General features: G+C 47.9%; 1 protein-coding gene across 1 annotated transcript in view; it reads right to left on the minus strand.

The window, feature by feature from the left end:
* PTGFRN (prostaglandin F2 receptor inhibitor) overlaps positions 1-14,154 on the minus strand; it is a 44,191-nt gene extending 30,037 nt beyond the window's left edge. The window contains exons 1-4 of the mRNA XM_040626719.1: positions 14,063-14,154; positions 12,612-13,009; positions 8,710-9,123; positions 4,181-4,561 (exon numbers count right to left, since the gene is read on the minus strand). Of these exons, the coding sequence (XP_040482653.1) occupies positions 4,181-4,561; positions 8,710-9,123; positions 12,612-13,009; positions 14,063-14,154 (1,285 nt within the window). The remainder of the gene's footprint in view (positions 1-4,180; positions 4,562-8,709; positions 9,124-12,611; positions 13,010-14,062) is intronic.
* Between the last annotated feature and the right edge of the window lie 4,842 nt (positions 14,155-18,996).

The following is an 18,996-nucleotide window of genomic DNA, read 5'->3' on the forward strand; positions in this document are numbered from 1 at the left end:
GCTGGAAGAGGGGACAGTCCTCTAGTGGGGAGGAATGCAAATCAGGTTCTTAAGACTAAAAAGCCCAGCTCAGCTCTGCCTCCTCCTGCTCTTGTAGCTGAAACCCGTGGAACGCCCTCCAATTAACACCACAGAAGCCTGGTACTTTGGGCAGAGAGCTCAACCATAAACTGATTAGTATCCAACTCGTGCCAAAGACTCATTTGAGACAGCTGATTGCAGAGAGAGATGGCCTACTATGCACATTAGCTAGCCATGCCTCCTTAGAGTCTCAGTTTTAGCCATATACTAAATTGGATCGACACAAAGCAACGTTTGTCCTCCATAGTAACTCAGCTTCTTACAGAAACTCCTTCCCACACTGAAGATTTATGCCCTCGGCTTTTATAAGGAGTGGATATGAGAAACATCCATTTAAACAATCACTCAGAGCCTTTCATAAAAGAACAGTTGAAAGCACTGTCCATTATGTTATCCAATGCCCTTACGTAAAAAAGCGCATGATAAATTCAGTGCCAACAAAAAGTTTGGCTCTCCCGGGTTTCCTTCATCAGAGGTGAACTGTGCAGTCACATTTCTCTTTGCTCCAACTCTTCAAAACTTCAGAGGCAAATTCAGTGCTCAAGTGCGGCTAACGAATGCATCCCAACCACCATGCGATATCTATTCTTTGGTTTGTTTTTACCCCTTTTGATCTTGATTTTATTTTTACGCCTCTTACTTTAAATCGGGCTTCATTTTGCAAGCCAACTTGAATCTTTTTTTTCCCCTCCTGCAAAAGTAGGACATAAATCCTAGTAAAAGAGGCTTTTTCTTACCCTCTACAAAATCATCAGACCTCCCGCTGCTGCAAGTGCTCTTGGACTCACTGGACCCACGCGCATCCCTGCCCTGATCTCTGTCTGGTTAACACGATGGAACATATGAGAAGACCCCAATTAGCTTCAACTCCCTCTTCTGCTCTGTGCACCAACCCCAAGCAAACACGGGCAAGAATGGCCCAGCTTTGAGGACTCTGGGCTCTAGCGTTTCAGGAATAAAGCTGACTCCCAAAGCCATAATGTTTCCACATGACAATACTTGAGACAGACGACTTTGGGACATAATTCTGTAAGTCATTTTAAACATTTCTTTTGAAATAAAAGAAACCAGCATTCAACATTTGGTAGATTCTATTTTTCAGAGATGTCTGCAGTAATTTTTCCCATCCCCCATGCCCTTTTGCCATGTGACCTTGCTACTCTCTCATTAAGAGATGGGGTCTCCTTCCTTACCCCCTTGAACTTGGGCAGACGCTGTGATGGCTCCGACCCGTAGAAAACAGCTAAAGTGACACTGTGCCAGTTCCTGGGACAGCTTTCCGCTGGCTGGGCACTTCCACTTCCTGCCTCTTGGAAGCCAGTCACCACGTAAGAAGTGTGACTGTCCCAAGCACAGTATGCTGCGAGAAGCCCAAGCCACGTGGAAAGGGCCTGAATGAGATGCCACGTGGACACGGAGAGGGCTGGGGGCACAGCGTCATGCACATGAGAAAGCCACCCAGAAGGGGATCCCCAGCCCTACTCGTCCCAGCTGTCCCTGTGTCCATGAGAGATGAACTCTGTTGAGTCCTTCCCTAAATCCTGACCATCAAAATCATAAGCAAAATAAAAATCAGTGGTTTTCAGATGGGTATAGGGGCAGTACCTCACTCACAAGGTTACTGTGGGGTTCAGATATTTAACGCATGTAAAGCCCTTAGCCCCAGGCCCAGTGTACAGTGAGTGTTTGAAATACAGTAATTTTTATTTTTAATCTATCAAGCAGCAAAACTGGAAGTTCTGGATAACACCTGCACAGAGAATCAACTTTCTCAAGCACTCTTTTGTGCCAACATCCCATAATCACATCACGTAAGATGACCTACATAAATAGAGTCCTTGGAAGGTCACCTGTCTTCCTGTCTCTTTAGGACACTTCTCAAGGCCCCAGGATCATGCGGTAAGGCGTCCACATACATGGTGTGTATCTAGAGACAATCGTAGAGCAGCAGGCCAGGCCCATCCATCTCCGGGCAGAATCCAGACTGGAGGTGCTGGAGAAAGGTCAGGTGCTGTGCCCAGAAGGTTTACCCACGTGCAAACATCTCTGCATATTCTGTAAGTTGAACGTTATTGCTGTCTTTGCAACTCTTGTTTTCCTAGACACACACTTTCACACTAGCCAGGTTTCTCTATACATTCAGCCAACGTTTACCCAGTGCCCATCACGTGCAAAGCACTGCGCAAGGTGCGGGTTCTGCGTCCCTTCCGTGGGTCAAGCTAAAGCACGCTGCTGACTCTCATGACAGGGGTGCTGGCACTCTGCAGGAAAACAAACGACTGGATCCTCAGGATCATAATGGAGCCTTTCCCCACAATTTAGCCTCTTTATGTCTTCTCACTGTCTGGAGGACATAGCCACCAACAAATCCCTTCCAGTGAAAAGAGCCCCATTCCCTCTTGGAGCAACCCTCCTGCTTTCTGACAGTCCCTGCGTCTCCCCCGGGCGATGCCGGGATCAGTGCACCAGCACTTCAAAGAGGCCCTCACACTGGAGTGCAGGCAGCGCTTTCTAAAAAAAAAAAAAAAATCCACCGGAGCTGTGATTCTAAGTGGAGGGGGGGCGGGGGGTAGCGGGAATCAGCGCTGGGATTTGACGGCACCACACAATGCACCAAGCATCAGAGCCGTGAGACAAATTCAGCTCCAGAGATGAAAAATCTTCTTTCGGCGCTGACAACATCTGTTTTATTTTGAAGGTTGCTAAGGAGAGTTCTAGCTGGGCCAACATTGTTCCAGTTCAGTACTTCATAGCGAGACTCTCGCACAGGGTTCAGACGGCAGGAATAAAAGCTCGCCAGATACACCCTGCTCCTTTTACTGTGCAGATATCAAAGAATCACTTTGCTACCAGGGATGATTAACACCCTGCCTGGGCTCACTCTGAATTGGCCATACCTTCTGCTCACTCGCTTATTCCTCCTCTTCTCCCTGCCCCCCACCCCCATCCCCACTTGCCAACTCCCCCTCTCTGCCAAATAAAGGCTTATTAGGAAGAAACAGACAGTGAATGTGCCACGAACCCGGGAGTATCTGACGCGGAGACAAGGAAGAGCGAAGTGTGAGACGGGGGTCACGGTGGGAGGATGCTTAGCATGAGACGATGGAGGAAATGATTTCCTGGCTTTGAAAGTGCTGGTTTACCTACTGACATCAGAGCGTTGCCAAATGCCCGCATCAGGGCTCAGAACAGCCGTGGGACAGCAGAAACAGCAAGCTCAGAACAGAAGCGTCTGACTGGTAGGCCCATCTCCACCTCTGTGATGGCAGAGCTGGGAGGCGAAGCACCCCATCCCCTACTCGCCCCTATCCTGCTTAAGCTTACCTGTATTCCATTATAAGATAGTAACAAAAATTAGAAAAGATAGGCCTGAAGGGCAAGCATTTAGGAAAATAAGGGCCAGGGAAGATGAGAATGAAAGAAAGGTATGACAATTTCACATATATGCCAAGTTGTTATAAAGTAAGGGTCACGGTAGGCCAACAGCTGAGAGCCACTCTGCTCCTCCACTGGGTGAAAGAGCCCACCAGGACGGCCTGGGGAGGCAGGAAGGCCCTTCCATTTAACTGGTATCTGCAAAGAAAATCATTTTGGGATTTCAAGGCATTCAGGTTTAAGAAAAAACAAAAAACAAAAAAACCACCACCACCACCAAAAACACCACAATCCATTAACTGAAGGAATTCTCTTTCTGTTCTGGCTTTAGGAAAGCACCCGCTCCCGCCAGAGAGCACCTCAGAATCTAGGAAAAGGAAAGGAAGAATAGCAGTGCTCTCACTCCAACAAAGATCCATTTCAAAGAGCCATTCAGCAGGGCTGACCCTGCAAATCTTGACAACAAAAGGAAACTATATCCTCTCAAATGAGGGCATTGAGACAACTGAGGCCACATTATCTAAACATTTCCCTTGCCTGCCAGATTCTATTTCAGCCTGCTTTGCTTTCCCCCCAGCTTGGGCTCTCTCCAGGCTAAAGTATGCTTGTCCCGATGTAAAGAACGCCAAGATAATGCAAAAGGTGCAGCGTTCTGACCAGTCCTGATATCCCAGAGGAGGGAGGAAAGCCCCAGAGGCTAAGAGCCCTCTTCCCGGACACTCACCTAGCCAGGTCACGTCCACACTGGCCGGCGCAGACCTGGCCTCCGCCACCTTGTGCCAGCTCCTGTTGTGTCCAGGTGCCCAGAGCGCCACGTGGCAGAAATAGTAGCCGGAGTTTTCTTTGCTAACATCTCGAACCAGTAAATGGTAGGAGCGTGCATCCACATGGCTCAAAGCAACGTGAGGAGAGCTGTGCACCAGGGAATCCCGGTCCAGCCGCGCCAACACGGGCAAGCCAGGCATAGTGCTGTCGGGTGACCTGCTGAAGTACCACGTGACCTCGGGTCGGACATCGTCTGTTCGGTCCGTTGTGATGTTGCAGGTCAGATCCAGCTCCTTTCCCTCAGCCACAGACACACTCCTGGCCACGGCCGCTCGCAGAACTTGGAAAACAAAATACATCTAGATCATCTGGGTTAGGTTTGCCCCTCCCTCCCTTTAGATCATCTCCTTCTAGGTTCTTATTTATGGCATTAAAGTTAGAAAGCTTTGTGCAATTCTAAGTGCTTGAGAAATAGTTACTGAATAAATTAAGGAAATTATAACACATTTCTTTTCATTCCATGAAAATACTAACAGCAGCAAACGCTTACGTACACTTACTAAATGCCAGGCACTGCTCTGAGTGCCTTGGAAATGTTTACCTTCCAAACAACACTGGGAGCTAAGTACTATTATTATCTTCATTTTGCTGATAAGGGAACCGAAGCACAGAGAAGTTAAATAACTTGCCCAAGGTCACACAGGTAATACACGGCAAATCAGGGATTCAAAAGCAGGCTGTCTGCCTCCAGGGACTCTGCTCTTAACTGTTAACACTTGTTTGAAGAGAAGTTGGAACATCACCAAACTAAAATGATAGTTTCTCCATGTGCATGGTTAAGACTTGGGTGATTTTACAGAGAAAGGACAGCTCGTGCTGACTGGCGTGTATTATTAGTTGGGGACCAGGGGCTGGGGGTTGGAGGCTGGACTGCAGGAGCTAAGGGTGAAACCATCTTCTGGGTAAAAGAGGAGAAAATCTTAAACAGAAGGACCAGGAAAGTGAAACCAGACAATATGCCTTGTGAGTCAAGCCCTCGAAATGCAATGTAATGGGATAAATGCAGAGCCTCATTTATTCCATTAGACACCCCCACCTTGAAGCCAAACATAAAGCAGATTTTCTAAAACCAAAACACAATGACTTTTGGATCATCCACGACACTGCCTTCTCACATGAGTGTGGATAATTAAAAGTAGCCTATATTTAGATGAAGCACTGAAGTATTTGGTGTCAGTCTCAAGGCAGATCTGGTTTCAGCATTCCCCTGTCAAAGCTTTTTACATACAAACATTTTACTTTATTCAAGTGCTTTTTTTTAAAAAAAGGAAGTTGAACATCTGTAATCAGAGTAGAAAAACATTCAATTCGTGGTAATGCTCTGGGAACCACGGCTTAGATGAGAAATAGCTAACACCTCCCAGGGGATTCGAGTGAAGGCACAGCCCTGGTCTTCCAAGACTGGCTCAGCATCAGTAGCTATCCTGAGTAAACCCAGCAACAAAGGCTGCTGCCTGGCCCAGAAAAGGCCCAACCCCAAAGCCCATGCCCTTTCGAGCAGATTGCTTTCATATGAGTTTTTCCAAAGCCTGACAACATTTCCAACAAGGATTACAGGCCGAGTTCAAGACCCACCATGACGAAGACAGAAAATGAGGTGGGTATAGTATTATAAAAGGGAATTGAAAAAGTCTGATTTCCCACCTCCACCCACCCTCCAAATTCTTCCATCTCCTTCACCCCTTTAAAGGGGCCAAAAGTAATTGGAGGGCATCTTTTGAGAGGAGTCAGTATGGAAACCAAGCTCTGAGCCTGCACGGTGTGGGGTTTGAACACCTCCAAGAAAAATGCCTATGGTCAAAGATCCTGGAACACTGTTGGAGGCCCTCTGTGCCGGCTGGAAGTCAAAGAAGGCTCAGGAGGGGACCATGTGGAGCGAAGAAGGGGTAAATACACACTGTGGACTGCACATACAGAGAAAGAGGATTCTTAGCATTAGGAATATTGGCAGAAATGTCTCTTCAACCAAATAGTTCACTTTGTAATCTTCTCCCTGCAAGTTGCTAAATAGCTAGCCACATCCCTAACCATTGTTCCTGGAAGGTTCTGGATTGGGGGGCAATTCACAGCTGGGAGACAGGATGGAGCAGGTGGGAGGAAAAAAAAGAATAATTTCTAAGGGTTTGTAATGCAAGGGGATACCCCGGACAAAGCCTGTGGTGGTGAAGCTTTCTCTGGTTGGATATAACTGAAGCCATAAATTAGATACCAAGATCCACATGAAGCGGACCACTCCTAACATGGGGGGAGGGGTACTGCTGCATACATAACACAGCCCCACTGTGTAAGGAGCTTTGGGCTGTTTACATAACGCAATAAGAATATTTAAGAAGCTAGTTATGGATAATGTAGGTGTTGACAAAAAGAGAGAGGCCAGCACTCTAGTGTGGTGGTTCTTAACCTGGGGTCCAAGAAGATAATTTAGGAAGTCTGTGACCTGGGTGGGAAAAAAATCTTGTCTTTGTTTTTACTAATCTCTACCTGAAATACAGCATCTCCTCTCATTACGAAACCAAGCAACAAACCACTATAGTATTATCTGCCCCTGGGACTTAGGCCCAATAGCAGTCAGGGAAATTTTCAAATTACATTGCAATTGTTGCAGATATCTTAAAATATCATTTGCACTCGTTGCTACTTGGAAATTACGGCGGTAATTTAAGCCTGCCACTATATATCATTTAATGCGCTAATAAAGCACAATATTACTATGTAACAAATTTGTCTTAAAATATTTTGATAACTATTTCAGTAGAATCATTTTCCTTTGTCATCTTATATACATTTTTAATGAATTAAAACACATTAATTCTGAGAAGGGTTCTGTGGGCTTCAAGTCTGTCAAAGAAGCCCATGGCAACAAAATGGTTATGAACCCCAGGCTTAGGGCAGAGCCAGGTGCTACTACGTGCCTAAGAGGTTCAGAGTTTTCAAGTCTTACACTTGATATTATGGGTTTTGTGGCCTGTCTGAAATAAAGAATACCTTTACAATTGAAATTCCACATAAGAAGACAACTCGTTGCAAATCTGAAACTCTTAATTGTTCTGTTCCCCTGGGAACAGCTGTGTGATGCAAACTGAAGACCCCAGTTTCTTAGGACATATTTCAGGCAGATCACATCCTCAAAGGAAGCTGACCTGAGTCCACTCAGAAGGTGATTTCTATGGCCACTGGAAGACTGAGCATGATGGGTAGCCCCTTTCCTTGGCAAGAGCACCTCCCACCTCACTGATGGCCGCAGTCACTCAAGAACCTCAGCCTTGCTTTTTACCGAATTCAACTCCTGTGCAGTGGTACAAATGCAGAGTGGAGTGCTCAGGACCGTGCAGCCTGCAGGGGAAAAATACTCCCCGTGAGGACTGTCTCCTGCTTTCCTTTCCATCTGAGCAACAGAGCGGCCACACATTCACATTTATACTCAGGAAATGAGTCTGCCCAAGGTCTTCCCAGTTTACAAAGCAGGAGGCGGCAGCAACAGATCTGAAGATGTTAGCTTCCCAGAAAACCAAGGACAGCCATCCATCCATCCACAGCAATGACATCATCCTGAGATGGTCTCTTTACACTGTGTCTGCCGAGGCTGGAGCTCTATGGGGCCCAGGGAACATTCCTCAAGCACCTCTAACCCCAGGGCCCAGACAGAGCTGATCATCCAGGAGCTTCTTTATTAATGCTTGTTGGACACAGTCAATGATAGCTTGTTTCTCCTCTCTTACTTTTCTTTTTATGGGTTTTCTAAAATGTATCTTGTATTTTCTTGCTTTCTAGTAGGAATAGGAAAGTACACATGTGTTTTTCCAAAAACAAAGGCTGGTTCACAGGTGACAGGGCTGAGAACCTCTTGCAGTGAGACCCCAGGGCTGGATGCACATTCCTGGGGTATGTGTCATACACAGAACAAGAAAAGACCCAGCCGGAGAGAAGTCTCACCTAGCTGGGATGGCCCATCTAGAGGATCCACGGTAGACCAGACGTCTGGGGGTAAGCCAGACACACTCCAACAGCTGTGCAAAATGGCAGATCCAGAAATTCAGGAAACACCCAAATAAGATAAGGCCAAAACAAAATAAAGGGAGCAGAGTGGGGGCAGCTCTGCCCCAAAGCCCCCCTGAACACCAGTCCAGACCTCATTCTGGGACTTGAAGGGACTTAATCTTTCAGTCAACAAATTGTCTTAGTATTTTAGGCAACCTGCAGAGTCCCGGAGTACAAATCCCGACGAGAAGCCGCTGTAAAGCAAAACCGTAGGCACCCGGCATAAAACAAATACACCTTTCCCAAACTCTCCCCACCACCGCAACGCAAGGCCTCACGTGTCCAGCACCGACCTCGTCAGCAAAGGACCCGACTCCCGCCTGGTTCTTTACCCCGTCCCTGGCCAAAACAGAGGCCAGAGTGTAAGCCAGACAAGTTCCAGAAGCTCACCTGTTGGCTGGATCAGCACGGTGGCCACCTCCACGGCTTTCTCTTGAATCTCTTGCCAGTTGCCCTGCTCGCCGATCCACTCGCTGACCACGCACCTGTAGGAGCCCTGGTCCGAGGCCAGGGCGCGGGCCACCGACAGGCGGTAGCCGTCACCGCCCACGGTGTCCAGGCGCACGTCGCCGGCGCGGTAGCGCTGCTCGTAGCCGGGCCCCGGGCGGAAGCGGCCCTCGTGGCTCAGGGCCAGCACGCTCCGCCGGGCCGCGCCGCGCTGCACCTCCCACAGCAGCGCCAGGTGTGTGTGCAGCGGCGACGCCGTGGAGGCCGCACAGCGCAGCTCGAACGGCTCGCCCAGGCGCAGGCTGAGGCTGGGGGCGGGCGGCGGGCCGGCGTCCACGCGCAGGGCATCGGCCAGCACTGCGGGAGGAAGCACAGCCGTGAGCCGCGCCGCGCCCCGGCCCCTGTGGGGCTTGCTGTACCCCGGGGCGCGGCGCCCCCACCCTGCTCTAATGCCCGCGGGGGAACGCTCTCCCATTCATTCGTGTGTAACCCCAACCGACTTTCTGACCTGAAAAGGAAAAGAAAAGAAAAAAGAAAGAAAAAACAGGAGAAGGAGAAGAGGAAGAAGAGAAAGAAGAGGAGGAGGAGGTGAGGAGGAGGGGGAGGAGGGGGAGAAGGAGGAGAAGAAGGAGGAGGAGGAGGAGGAGGAGGAGGAAAGGGAAAAAAGAAAAAGGGGGAAGAAAAGGAGGAAAAAATGAAAAAAAAGAAGAGGAAGAGGAAGAAGAAGAGGAGGAGGGGGAGGAAGAAGAGGAGGAGGAAGAGGAGGAGGAAGAAGAGGAGGAGGAAAGGGAAAAAAGAAAAAGAAGGGGAAGAAAAGGAAGAAAAAAGAAAAAAAAAAGAAAAGAAAAAGAAGAAGAGGCACTAAAAGACCCCCGTTGCTAGAACTGGGTGGAGAACACTCCCTTTTCGGAGTTGTGCCTTGCGGATGGGTTTTTGCCACCCTTGAGCAAGGTACTTCACTCCTCTGTGCCTAAGTTTCCTCATCTCTAAAAAGGGCTGACAAGTGGACCTATCTCAGGGAAATGACAGAGTTGAAGGCATGGTGAGCAGAGGTGCCTGGCGCTCAGCAACAGCTGTTAGGGTCAAACACTCCTCTGTTATGACTGGATTAAGGAGTTGTGCTCCATATATACAATGGAATATTACTCAGCTATCAGAAAGAACGAGTTCTCAACATTTGCTGCAACATGGACGTCACTGGAGGAGATAAAGCTAAGTGAAATAAGTCAAGCAGAGAAAGACAACTATCATATGATTTCTCTCATCTATGGAACATAAGAACTAGGATGATTGGTAGGGGAAGAAAGGGATAAAGAAAGGGGGGGTAATCAGAAGGGGGAATGAAACATGAGAGACTATGGACTATGAGAAACAAACTGAGGGCCTCAGAGGGGAGGGGGTGGGGGAATGGGATAGGCTGGTGATGGGTAGTAAGGAGGGCACGTATTGCATGGTGCACTGGGTGTTATACACAACTAATGAATCATCGAGCCTTACATCGGAAACCGGGGATGTAATGTATGGTGACTAACATAATATAATAAAAAATCAAAAAAAAAAAAAAAAAACCACTCCTCTGTTAGAGCAGTAGGCTCCAGTAGGGAGCCTGAAGAATCTTCTACCAGTTAAAGCAGCATGATCCAAAGAGGGCTAAAGCGTGGCAGGAGTTGCCTGTGCACCGAGGCCTGGGAAATGCCTAAGAACAAGTAGGGTGAGCACAAAGTGCGAGCAGGAAAGGAACCCATCAAGGAAAACTGAACCTCAGCTATGTAGCCTATTAGGGCCATTTGGGGAAAGGCTGGCTCTTTAAAGAGTCTAGAATGAAGAGGCCAGAAATCCAGAAAGTCCTGGTGAGTGCTATTTAGGACGGGAAGTGATAATGGAGATAACCAGAAGAAAGGCCTCTCCCCAGGGGTGTGGACAATCTCTGAGGCTTGTCTACAAGCTGGATAAAAGAACCCTCCAACGCTACTGTTCATTATGCCTTTGGTTTTTCTCGAAATTCCACACTTAGAAACTAATTCAGTGTCCTTGAGAAAAAACTGCTCCATCTTTAGAAAGACCTATCCCAAAGACCCATCTCTACTGCAAAATGAGTATAATGACCTTCTAGTATATCCACCAGTCTGCAAGCCAGTTAACAGGACTCAGTTCTCGTGGCCAGGTATCTGTCAGCAACCGGCTGAACAGTGGCAAGACCCACAAAGCTGAAGGCCAGGCAGACCCTGGACCCGGCATGGCAACCACCAGAGGCCCTACCTGGGCAGCCAGCCAGTCTCATTCATGGCCATCTATCTGCTTTCCTCACTCATGGAAAGCCTCTCCTTGCTCCTTCCTTCCAAAGACTGGAGAAGAAACAGGAAGACACTGGGGGACAGGGGCAGGGGGAATTCTGCTGCCCCCTACTCCTCAAGATGAGAATTACAGGGAAGACAAGCATGCATCTGACCTAATGGCAGGGACAGCACGCGTGTGAGGACTAAAAGCAACATGTTACTTAACTGAAATGCAAGAATGTCTCACAGGACTTTTTTCTAAAAAATCATCTTCAGGATTTTCTATAAAGAAGAGGTAGATTTGATGTTTTAATACCTATATAATGGATATGGCTATTTTATTCCCTCCCACGTCAAATGGGGAGAATAGCCCCCCGAGACATGGCAGGGTTCCGTACACCATTACCGAGGGGATGAACACCGGGATCAGCCCCTTCCTTTTAGAGCATCTCGTACATCTACTTTCCCGATCGTTCCCTACATTCCCTACTCTGATATATATGCTTTTTGGAATAAGGCAGGATACAAATAAATGCATAGTTAGGTAATAACAATAATCGTGTTTCTGTTTTGTTGGCCCCAAATTAAAATAGCTAGTTCTTGTTCATTTACCAAGTAGCTGTTTGATTTTGGGGCAAGTAATTAACCTATGCTCTTCCGTTTCCTCACATGTAAGTCAGGGAACTATCCTACTGGATCTTCATTGGGTTAGAGAACTGAATGTGGGACTAAATCTAATAGGACATGGAAAATGGAAAAAAAAAACCCACAAAACCCCAAACCTTCCAGATATATGAGGTGTGACTCTGCAGAGTCAGGCCAATAAGCTAGCAGGGTTCCATCATAAGCTAGCAGCGACTACCGTCGTTCTTTCTTTACATCTAACCCACACAAATTCCAGAACAAACTGGCACTTAAATCATGAAGGGCCCAAAGAAAGTCATGAGTTTCGAAGTTATCTGCTATTCCCATAAAAGTGAACATCACCATGACCGTCACCTTCCCAGTGCAAACCTCATGAATGCTTACTATGGAACTGCTCTGAGGCCGGACACATGCTAACTCACCTCACCTTCCCAGTGCAAACCTCATGAATGCTTACTATGGAACTGCTCTGAGGCCGGACACATGCTAACTCACCTCACCTTCCCAGTGCAAACCTCATGAATGCTTACTATGGAACTGCTCTGAGGCCGGACACATGCTAACTCACCTTGTCCTCATAATCTTGAAGGGAAGCACTGTTTCAGGGGAGGAGGCTGAGGCACGGAACATGCCCACGGCCACTTGGTGACAACTGACAGAGCCAGCAGTTGGACTGAGTGCAGGCAACCTGGCTCAGAGCTGGGCTCTGCCACCATGCCAGCCACACGGATGGTTCAGAATCCAAGTGCAGGGAAAGGGCCCTCACAGATGCCCTGGCCTACCCTCTGCTTTTAATCAGGTGAGACACTGCTGTCCTTTAGACAGAGGAGGGAGCAGAGTCGCAGGGGAGTTCAGTATCTTGACAAAGCCGGGTGGCAGAGAAAAGTCTGGCCCCTGACGTGATGAGCCCCATGAGGATGTTACCTTTAACCTGCACTGTATCCTCATAGTTGCCCTGGACAGTGGCGTCTGTGCTGGGGGTGGAACATTTATAGTGGCCCTCGTCCGAGGGCTGGACGTTCTTGATGTGGAGTTCCACGGCATCGTTGGCAGTCCTCCGCAACGCGATCTCGCCCCTCTGCAGGCGCTCACGGTACAGCTGGGCCGCGAAGCCCGCCTCCCAGGTGCTGGCAAGCTCCACGAAGCTGCTCCCCGAAGACGAGAAGCTCCAGTCGAAGTTCTGCTCGCTGGGGCCGTCGTAGTCACTGACGTTGCAGGGGATGACCAGCTCAGTGCCCACCACCCGCACCAGGCTCCCTGTGGGGACTCTCACCACGCGCCCGCGACAAAGAGCTGCAATGACAAGAGATGAGAGGCGGGACCTGAGTCACGGAAGGTCATCCCAGTATAAATGTGTCAAACCTGTGGGTGCTCCTGCTCACGGGCTCGTGGCCCCCCCCCCAAAAAAAAAGAAGTGACATCCAGCCAGCTGGGACAAATGGTGTGCTGCCTGGGCCAGAGCAGAGAGAGGTTAAGCCCACCCCTAGAACCGCAAGCCAGGAACACGATCCTGAAGCGAGTGCCTCTCACACAACAGTCTCCTAGGATTGACAGGGAAGAAGACAAGTACTAAAAGTAGGCTAACCATAAACCTGAATAGCTTCTTCCCTCCCGTTACTATTTAACATACCATTGTCACTCAACGGGACGTAGAAGTATTTCAGGGTTGGTGTGAAAGAAAAGGACACAGCTAATCAAGTATTTACATTTCTGTCCACCCTAGATCAACCCTCATCCCTAGAGACCATTCCCCAGGGCTCCTGAGACCTGATTTACAATGATGGATGCCAATTTTTAAACCCTAGAGCAGCCTGCTGATAAAAAGATTTAACTCTGGTTATCTGACATTGCCTATAAATTAATATTAAAATATGACGACTCCACCAAGTATTAATTTTCTATTTTCTGGCTCATTTCCTTCTCTCCACTCTTCACCCTGATCTAAATTCAGAATGAGGATAGGGAAGCACAAAGGGAGACGGTGCCTTGTCTGGCGGGTTGCTGGGCGGCGTTGGGAATGCAGCAGCTTGCTGGGGATGAGTTCAGTGGACAAAGCCAAGAGTTTACTGGCACTCCCTGCCCCAAGAGCACATACCTCCCAGGCCTCTGATAGGGACCCTCACCTGAGTGTCCTTTAAGGGGTCACCCTTGCCACGAACCTCAGTGCGATTTTGTAGTGCGTTTATTACCTGTGCATAGCATTTCAATTTGGACCAAATGTGCTTGTCTGGCTTCTGCCTAATGCTCCACAAACAGGTACAGCACTAACGCAAACAGGGCAAAGCATGGGCTCTGAAATTCAGGAGACCTAAGTTTGTTTCTTAATTCAAAAATTTCTTTTGTATTTGAGTGACATAACACAAAATAAAACACACGCATTCCACACATATTCCTTGTACGAGGATAGGGCACGTTCACGAAGTTTCTCTGAATTAACTTCTTCTTCTTCAATGTTAACATCAGGCATAGCTATGTCAAAAGAAACATCACTTGGGGCGCCTGGGTGGCTCAGTCGGTTGAGTGTCCAACTCTTGATTTCGGCTCAGGTTATGGTCTCAGGGTTGTGGGATCCAGCCAACATTGGGCTCTGCGCTCAGTGCGGAGTCAGCTTGAGATTCTCTCTCTCCTTCTCCCTCTGCCCCTCTCCCAGCTCAAGTTCTCTCTCTCTAAAATAAATAAAATCTTTCAAAAAATCACTCAAAAATTATAAGAATTTAAAAAAATACTCATTGTTTAAAAAACTGAACAAAATCAACACTACGCTAACAATTATAACGGAAAGAAAAGGAAGCATGAAGTCGTTAGAATGACTGGAAAGAACTCATTCTTGATACAAAGAGATTACATTTTTATAAGGGAATGTTATGTTTTATGCAGAAATCACACACAAAATCGAGTAATTTCCCCAAAAAGTTTAGCTGCAAGAGCAACTACCACACCAGATTTACCCTCACGGATACACTCTGAAGGAGACCTAAGTTTATATCTGAGAGACTGACCTCTCTCAGCTTTGGCTTCCTCAACTATCATATGGGGCAAGAAAGATTGACTGAGTTCATGAAATAAAATGCCTGGCTGACAGTCTGCCATGTAATAAGAGCTCAATAAGATGGGAACTTCTATTATATCTTTTCAATTTTGTATTTTTATCATTTGTGATGGTTTGAGTTCTGTTTCCCCCAACAAAACGGATATGATGAAGTCCCAGCCTCAGGACCTCAACACGTGACCTGACTTGGGAACGGGGTCACTGCAGACGTTATCAGTGGTTATTAGACACCACTGGGTGAGAAGAGGGTGGGACCCTAATCCAATGACTGGTATCTTTAAAAAGGGGGAAGCCTGCACACAGACACGCATACGGGGAGAACACCAGGTGAGGATGAAGGCAGGGATGGGGGTGAAGTGTCTACAAGCCGAGGAACAGCAAAGATGGCCCACAAACCACCAGGAGCTGGTGGGGAGGCCTGGGGCGGACTCCCCCTCCCCCCGCCAAGGGAGCAACAAGTGGACTGCTCGTCTCCAGAGCTGCAAGAGGGCACGTTTCTGCTGGTTAGGCCACCCAGTCAGTGGCTCTTTGTGACAGCGGCCCGAGCAAACGAATATACCATTGTTGCTTGTTTTTCAATGATTTAATTCATGTTTTTCAAGGTCTGAGTTCCCATTTAGCGGTTGTGAAATGAATTTATGGTGCTTGTGGCCAGCGTGTGTGTGTGTGTGTGTGTGAATACAGTGAAACAGAAGAGGAAATACTAGAGTCCACTGCATTTAGTAAGGAGTAAATACGGTTGTTCAATTTTAAATACACAGAGGTGTGTGTGTACCAGATCACGATGAAAACATTTATCTTAATTTGTGTTGGAGTAAAAAAGGAAAAAGAAGTTGAATACTTTTTAAAAGCCATGTCTTGTTTTCTCCGCCCATTACCATTACCCTGGAAAAGGGAAAGCCTCCACAGGAGAGAAATGGTGATAACGTTAGTGTGTGCTCTGAGCAGGGGGCTGTGAGCCAGCCCGGCGGGGGGGCAAGTCCAGACTGCTGCTCAATTCGAAGAAAAGACGCTGCACCCTAAACCACTCTTCTTAAAAACAGAGTCACAACCCGGGCCTCTGGGTCACATCTCTTCCTGCAGACGATAGAACCAACCCCAAATAGTCTTGCGGAGCAGTGCCGAAACATGCTGCTACTTTCTTCCTAAGGCAGCTCGGTGCCTATAGGATGATGCCCATGACCTCACACTTACTACTTCTGGCAAACCCGCAGCATATCTGTGCCCGCCGCCCAGCGTTCCTCAACCGCTCCTCTGATGGGACTGACCCTGAATGCCCCAGCCCCGGGGATGGACACCGGCTCAAACTAGGTCAGTCGGGATCCTCCCGGCTCATTTTTGCTGCAGCTATTCAGAAACTTTCAATTCCTCCAGAGTCAGGGTACTATAAAGATGATATGCGAAAAAAGAGTTCAAGACGGTCGTACAGTAAGATCCTGAACTCACCTCCTGCCAAGGCCCACGAAATCAACAGCTACCTACGGACAATTTCCCTCTAGAAAAGATTTGAAAACTAGATGAACTGCTCTCCACAACAAAAGAGAAAAGGACTTCATTGAGATGGGTGGGGGAGGCAGGGACATGGTCTCTCCAAAACAGCCACCCCCACTGCAGTGACCCACCAGAGGGAAGGATCTCACTAGTTGGGCACTTCTCCTGGAGGAGTGGGGGGTCACAGTGGCCCACATGTAGGCACCCAACCCTTGGGATCTGTATCAGAGAGTCGAGCTCCCAAAAACATCTGGCTTAGAAAACCAAGAGCTGACATCCAAGGCACCCAAAGTGCCACAGGAAACTGAGATCCGCCTTTTAAAGGGATCACCTGCAGTCTCACTTGCCCCAGAATCCAGCAAAAAAGCACCCATTTCAAAAGCACCTGGACTGTATGTAAAGGAGATTCATTTGCTGGCCTGGGGGCATCTGCTGGGGGGGCAGGGGACAGTCGGTGCTCTCTCCAGAGATGGAGGCGCTGGTGGACACCGTTTGTAGCTCTCCACCTGCCCTGCTAGCGCAGACTGGGGGCTTGGGCACACACCCCGCCACTGCCTCACTGGGGTGGGCAGGGGTGAATGGTTATGACACTGTCCTGGGCCTTGCTGAGGCCGGAGATCTTGGGGGGCTGCAGCACTGCCCGGCTTCCTGGCAGGGGCAAGCGAGCATGAACAATCACAGCATTCTCTCCCTCCTGTGCTAAAGTCGGTCAGTGCAGGTGGCAGTTGTGACACTCCCCCACCCCCTGCCTGGGGCTGGTGAGCACCAGCGGTCATGGCATTCCCCATCCCCAACTTGGGCCCAAGCACGCATGCAGACAGGGCCTGCTCCTGCTGCGCTGCTGAACCCGGTAGGCATGCACGGCAAGGGCACTTTCCCGCTGCCTTTCTGAAGCTGGTGGGTGTGCCCCACCCCTACAACCTCCGATTGCCCTGCTAAAGTCAGCAGACACGCAGAAACCACACAGGAGACACCCCTTCTTTGCCTGGCCCTGCTGGCCAAGGGGGCTAGCATTCCTGAGCTCCAAGGGACTATAACAATCAGCAAGATAGTTCTTAGCAGGTCAACACCCATGGGGCACTGCACAGACAGCAGACTGAAACACACATACCGTCTTCCTGTGAAAAAGGCCTATTTACTTATCCTGAAGCTTCAGCCTGAGGGACAACCCTCAGGTTTCCAACACATCTAGAGGCTATGAAGGCACTCCCAGGGAAGTGCCTGGGTATCTCTCAAAGAGATACCATCCCTGTCCACCCCACTGGCCTCACTGCAGCTTCATGAGACTTTCCAGTGAGATTATACACTCCCTTGGAGCCCCAATTTTTGCAACTGTTGCCCAGGGAACACCTGCAAATCTCCTGGTCTGGAGGCCAGCAGGGTTTACAAGTGCAGCCCCGCGGGACTGTATATATTTGCATACTTTAAAAACTGCTGCCTAAGGGTCTGGCTTCGAATCAACCTGAAACTAGGTGATAAATGAGATTTGTCCCCTTGGAACACTGACAAGTCTTGGCATACCCTCAACAACAGGGACATATCCAGAATAAATCAGGCTACTTAGACAATCTCAAAGGTTTGAGAGACAACCAAGGGCTAGGGCAAGGTTGAACAAGAAGGATCATTATCTATACAAGGCCACTCCTTCAAGACAGAGAGAGGTAGCTGTTTCACCAAATACACAGAAACAGAGTGTCAAGCAAAACAAAGAAACAGAGAAATATGTTCCAAGCAAGAGAATACACACACACACACACACACACACAAACCTTGGAAAGAGACCTAAATGATATGGAGATAGTAAACAACCTGATAAAGAATTCAAAGTAGTGGTCATAAAGATGCTTGCCAAACTTGGGAGAAGAATGCATGAACCCAGTGAGAACTTCAACAAAGATAAGATATGAGAAAGTACCAAGCAGGGTGCCTGGATTAGTTGGTTAAGCATCCAACTCTTGATCTCAGCTCAGGTCTTGATCTCAGGGTCATGAGTTCAAACCCGTGTTGGCCCAGCATGGAACTTACTTGAAAGAAAAAAAGGAAAGAAAAGAAAGGAAAGGAAAGGAAAGGAAAGGAAAGGAAAGGAAAGGGAAAGAAAGAAAGAAAAAGAAAGGTACCAAGCAAAAGTCACAGAGCTAAAGAATACAATAACTGAACTGAAATACACACTATATGGGTTCAAGAACAGATTGGCTGAAGCAGAAGAATGAATCAGTGAACTAGAAGACAAAGCACTGGAAATCACCCAGAGCAGCAAAAAGAAAAAACAGAAACAAAAACAAAAAAAAAGAATTAAAAAAAAAAAATGAAGATGAGAGATCTATAGGACACTATCAAGTGGAATAACATTCACATCATAAGGGTCCCAGAAGGAGGAGAGGCAAAGAAAGGGGCAGAAAACTTACTTCCAGAAATAATGGCTGAAAACTTCTCTAACGTGTAGACAGAAACAGACATTCAGGTCCAGCAAGTCCAGAGAATTCCAAATAAAATAAACCCAAAGAGAGCCACACCAAGACGTATTATAATTAAAATGTCAAAAGTTAAAGATAAAGAGAGAACCTTAAAAGCAGGAAGAGAAAAGCAACTTGTTACATACAAGGGAACCCTCATAAAGCTATCAGCAGATTTTTCAGCAGAAATTTTGCAGGCCAGAAGAGGGTGGAGTGACATATTCAAAATGCTGAAAAAACTTCCGACCAAGAATACTCTACACCTGGCATGGGTATTATTCTGAATTGAAGGAGAAATAGAGTCTCCCAGATAAGC

This window comes from Ursus maritimus, unplaced genomic scaffold (assembly GCF_017311325.1).
Source record: "Ursus maritimus isolate PB19 unplaced genomic scaffold, ASM1731132v1 scaffold_12, whole genome shotgun sequence".
In the NCBI taxonomy this organism is placed as follows: Eukaryota; Metazoa; Chordata; class Mammalia; order Carnivora; family Ursidae; genus Ursus; species Ursus maritimus.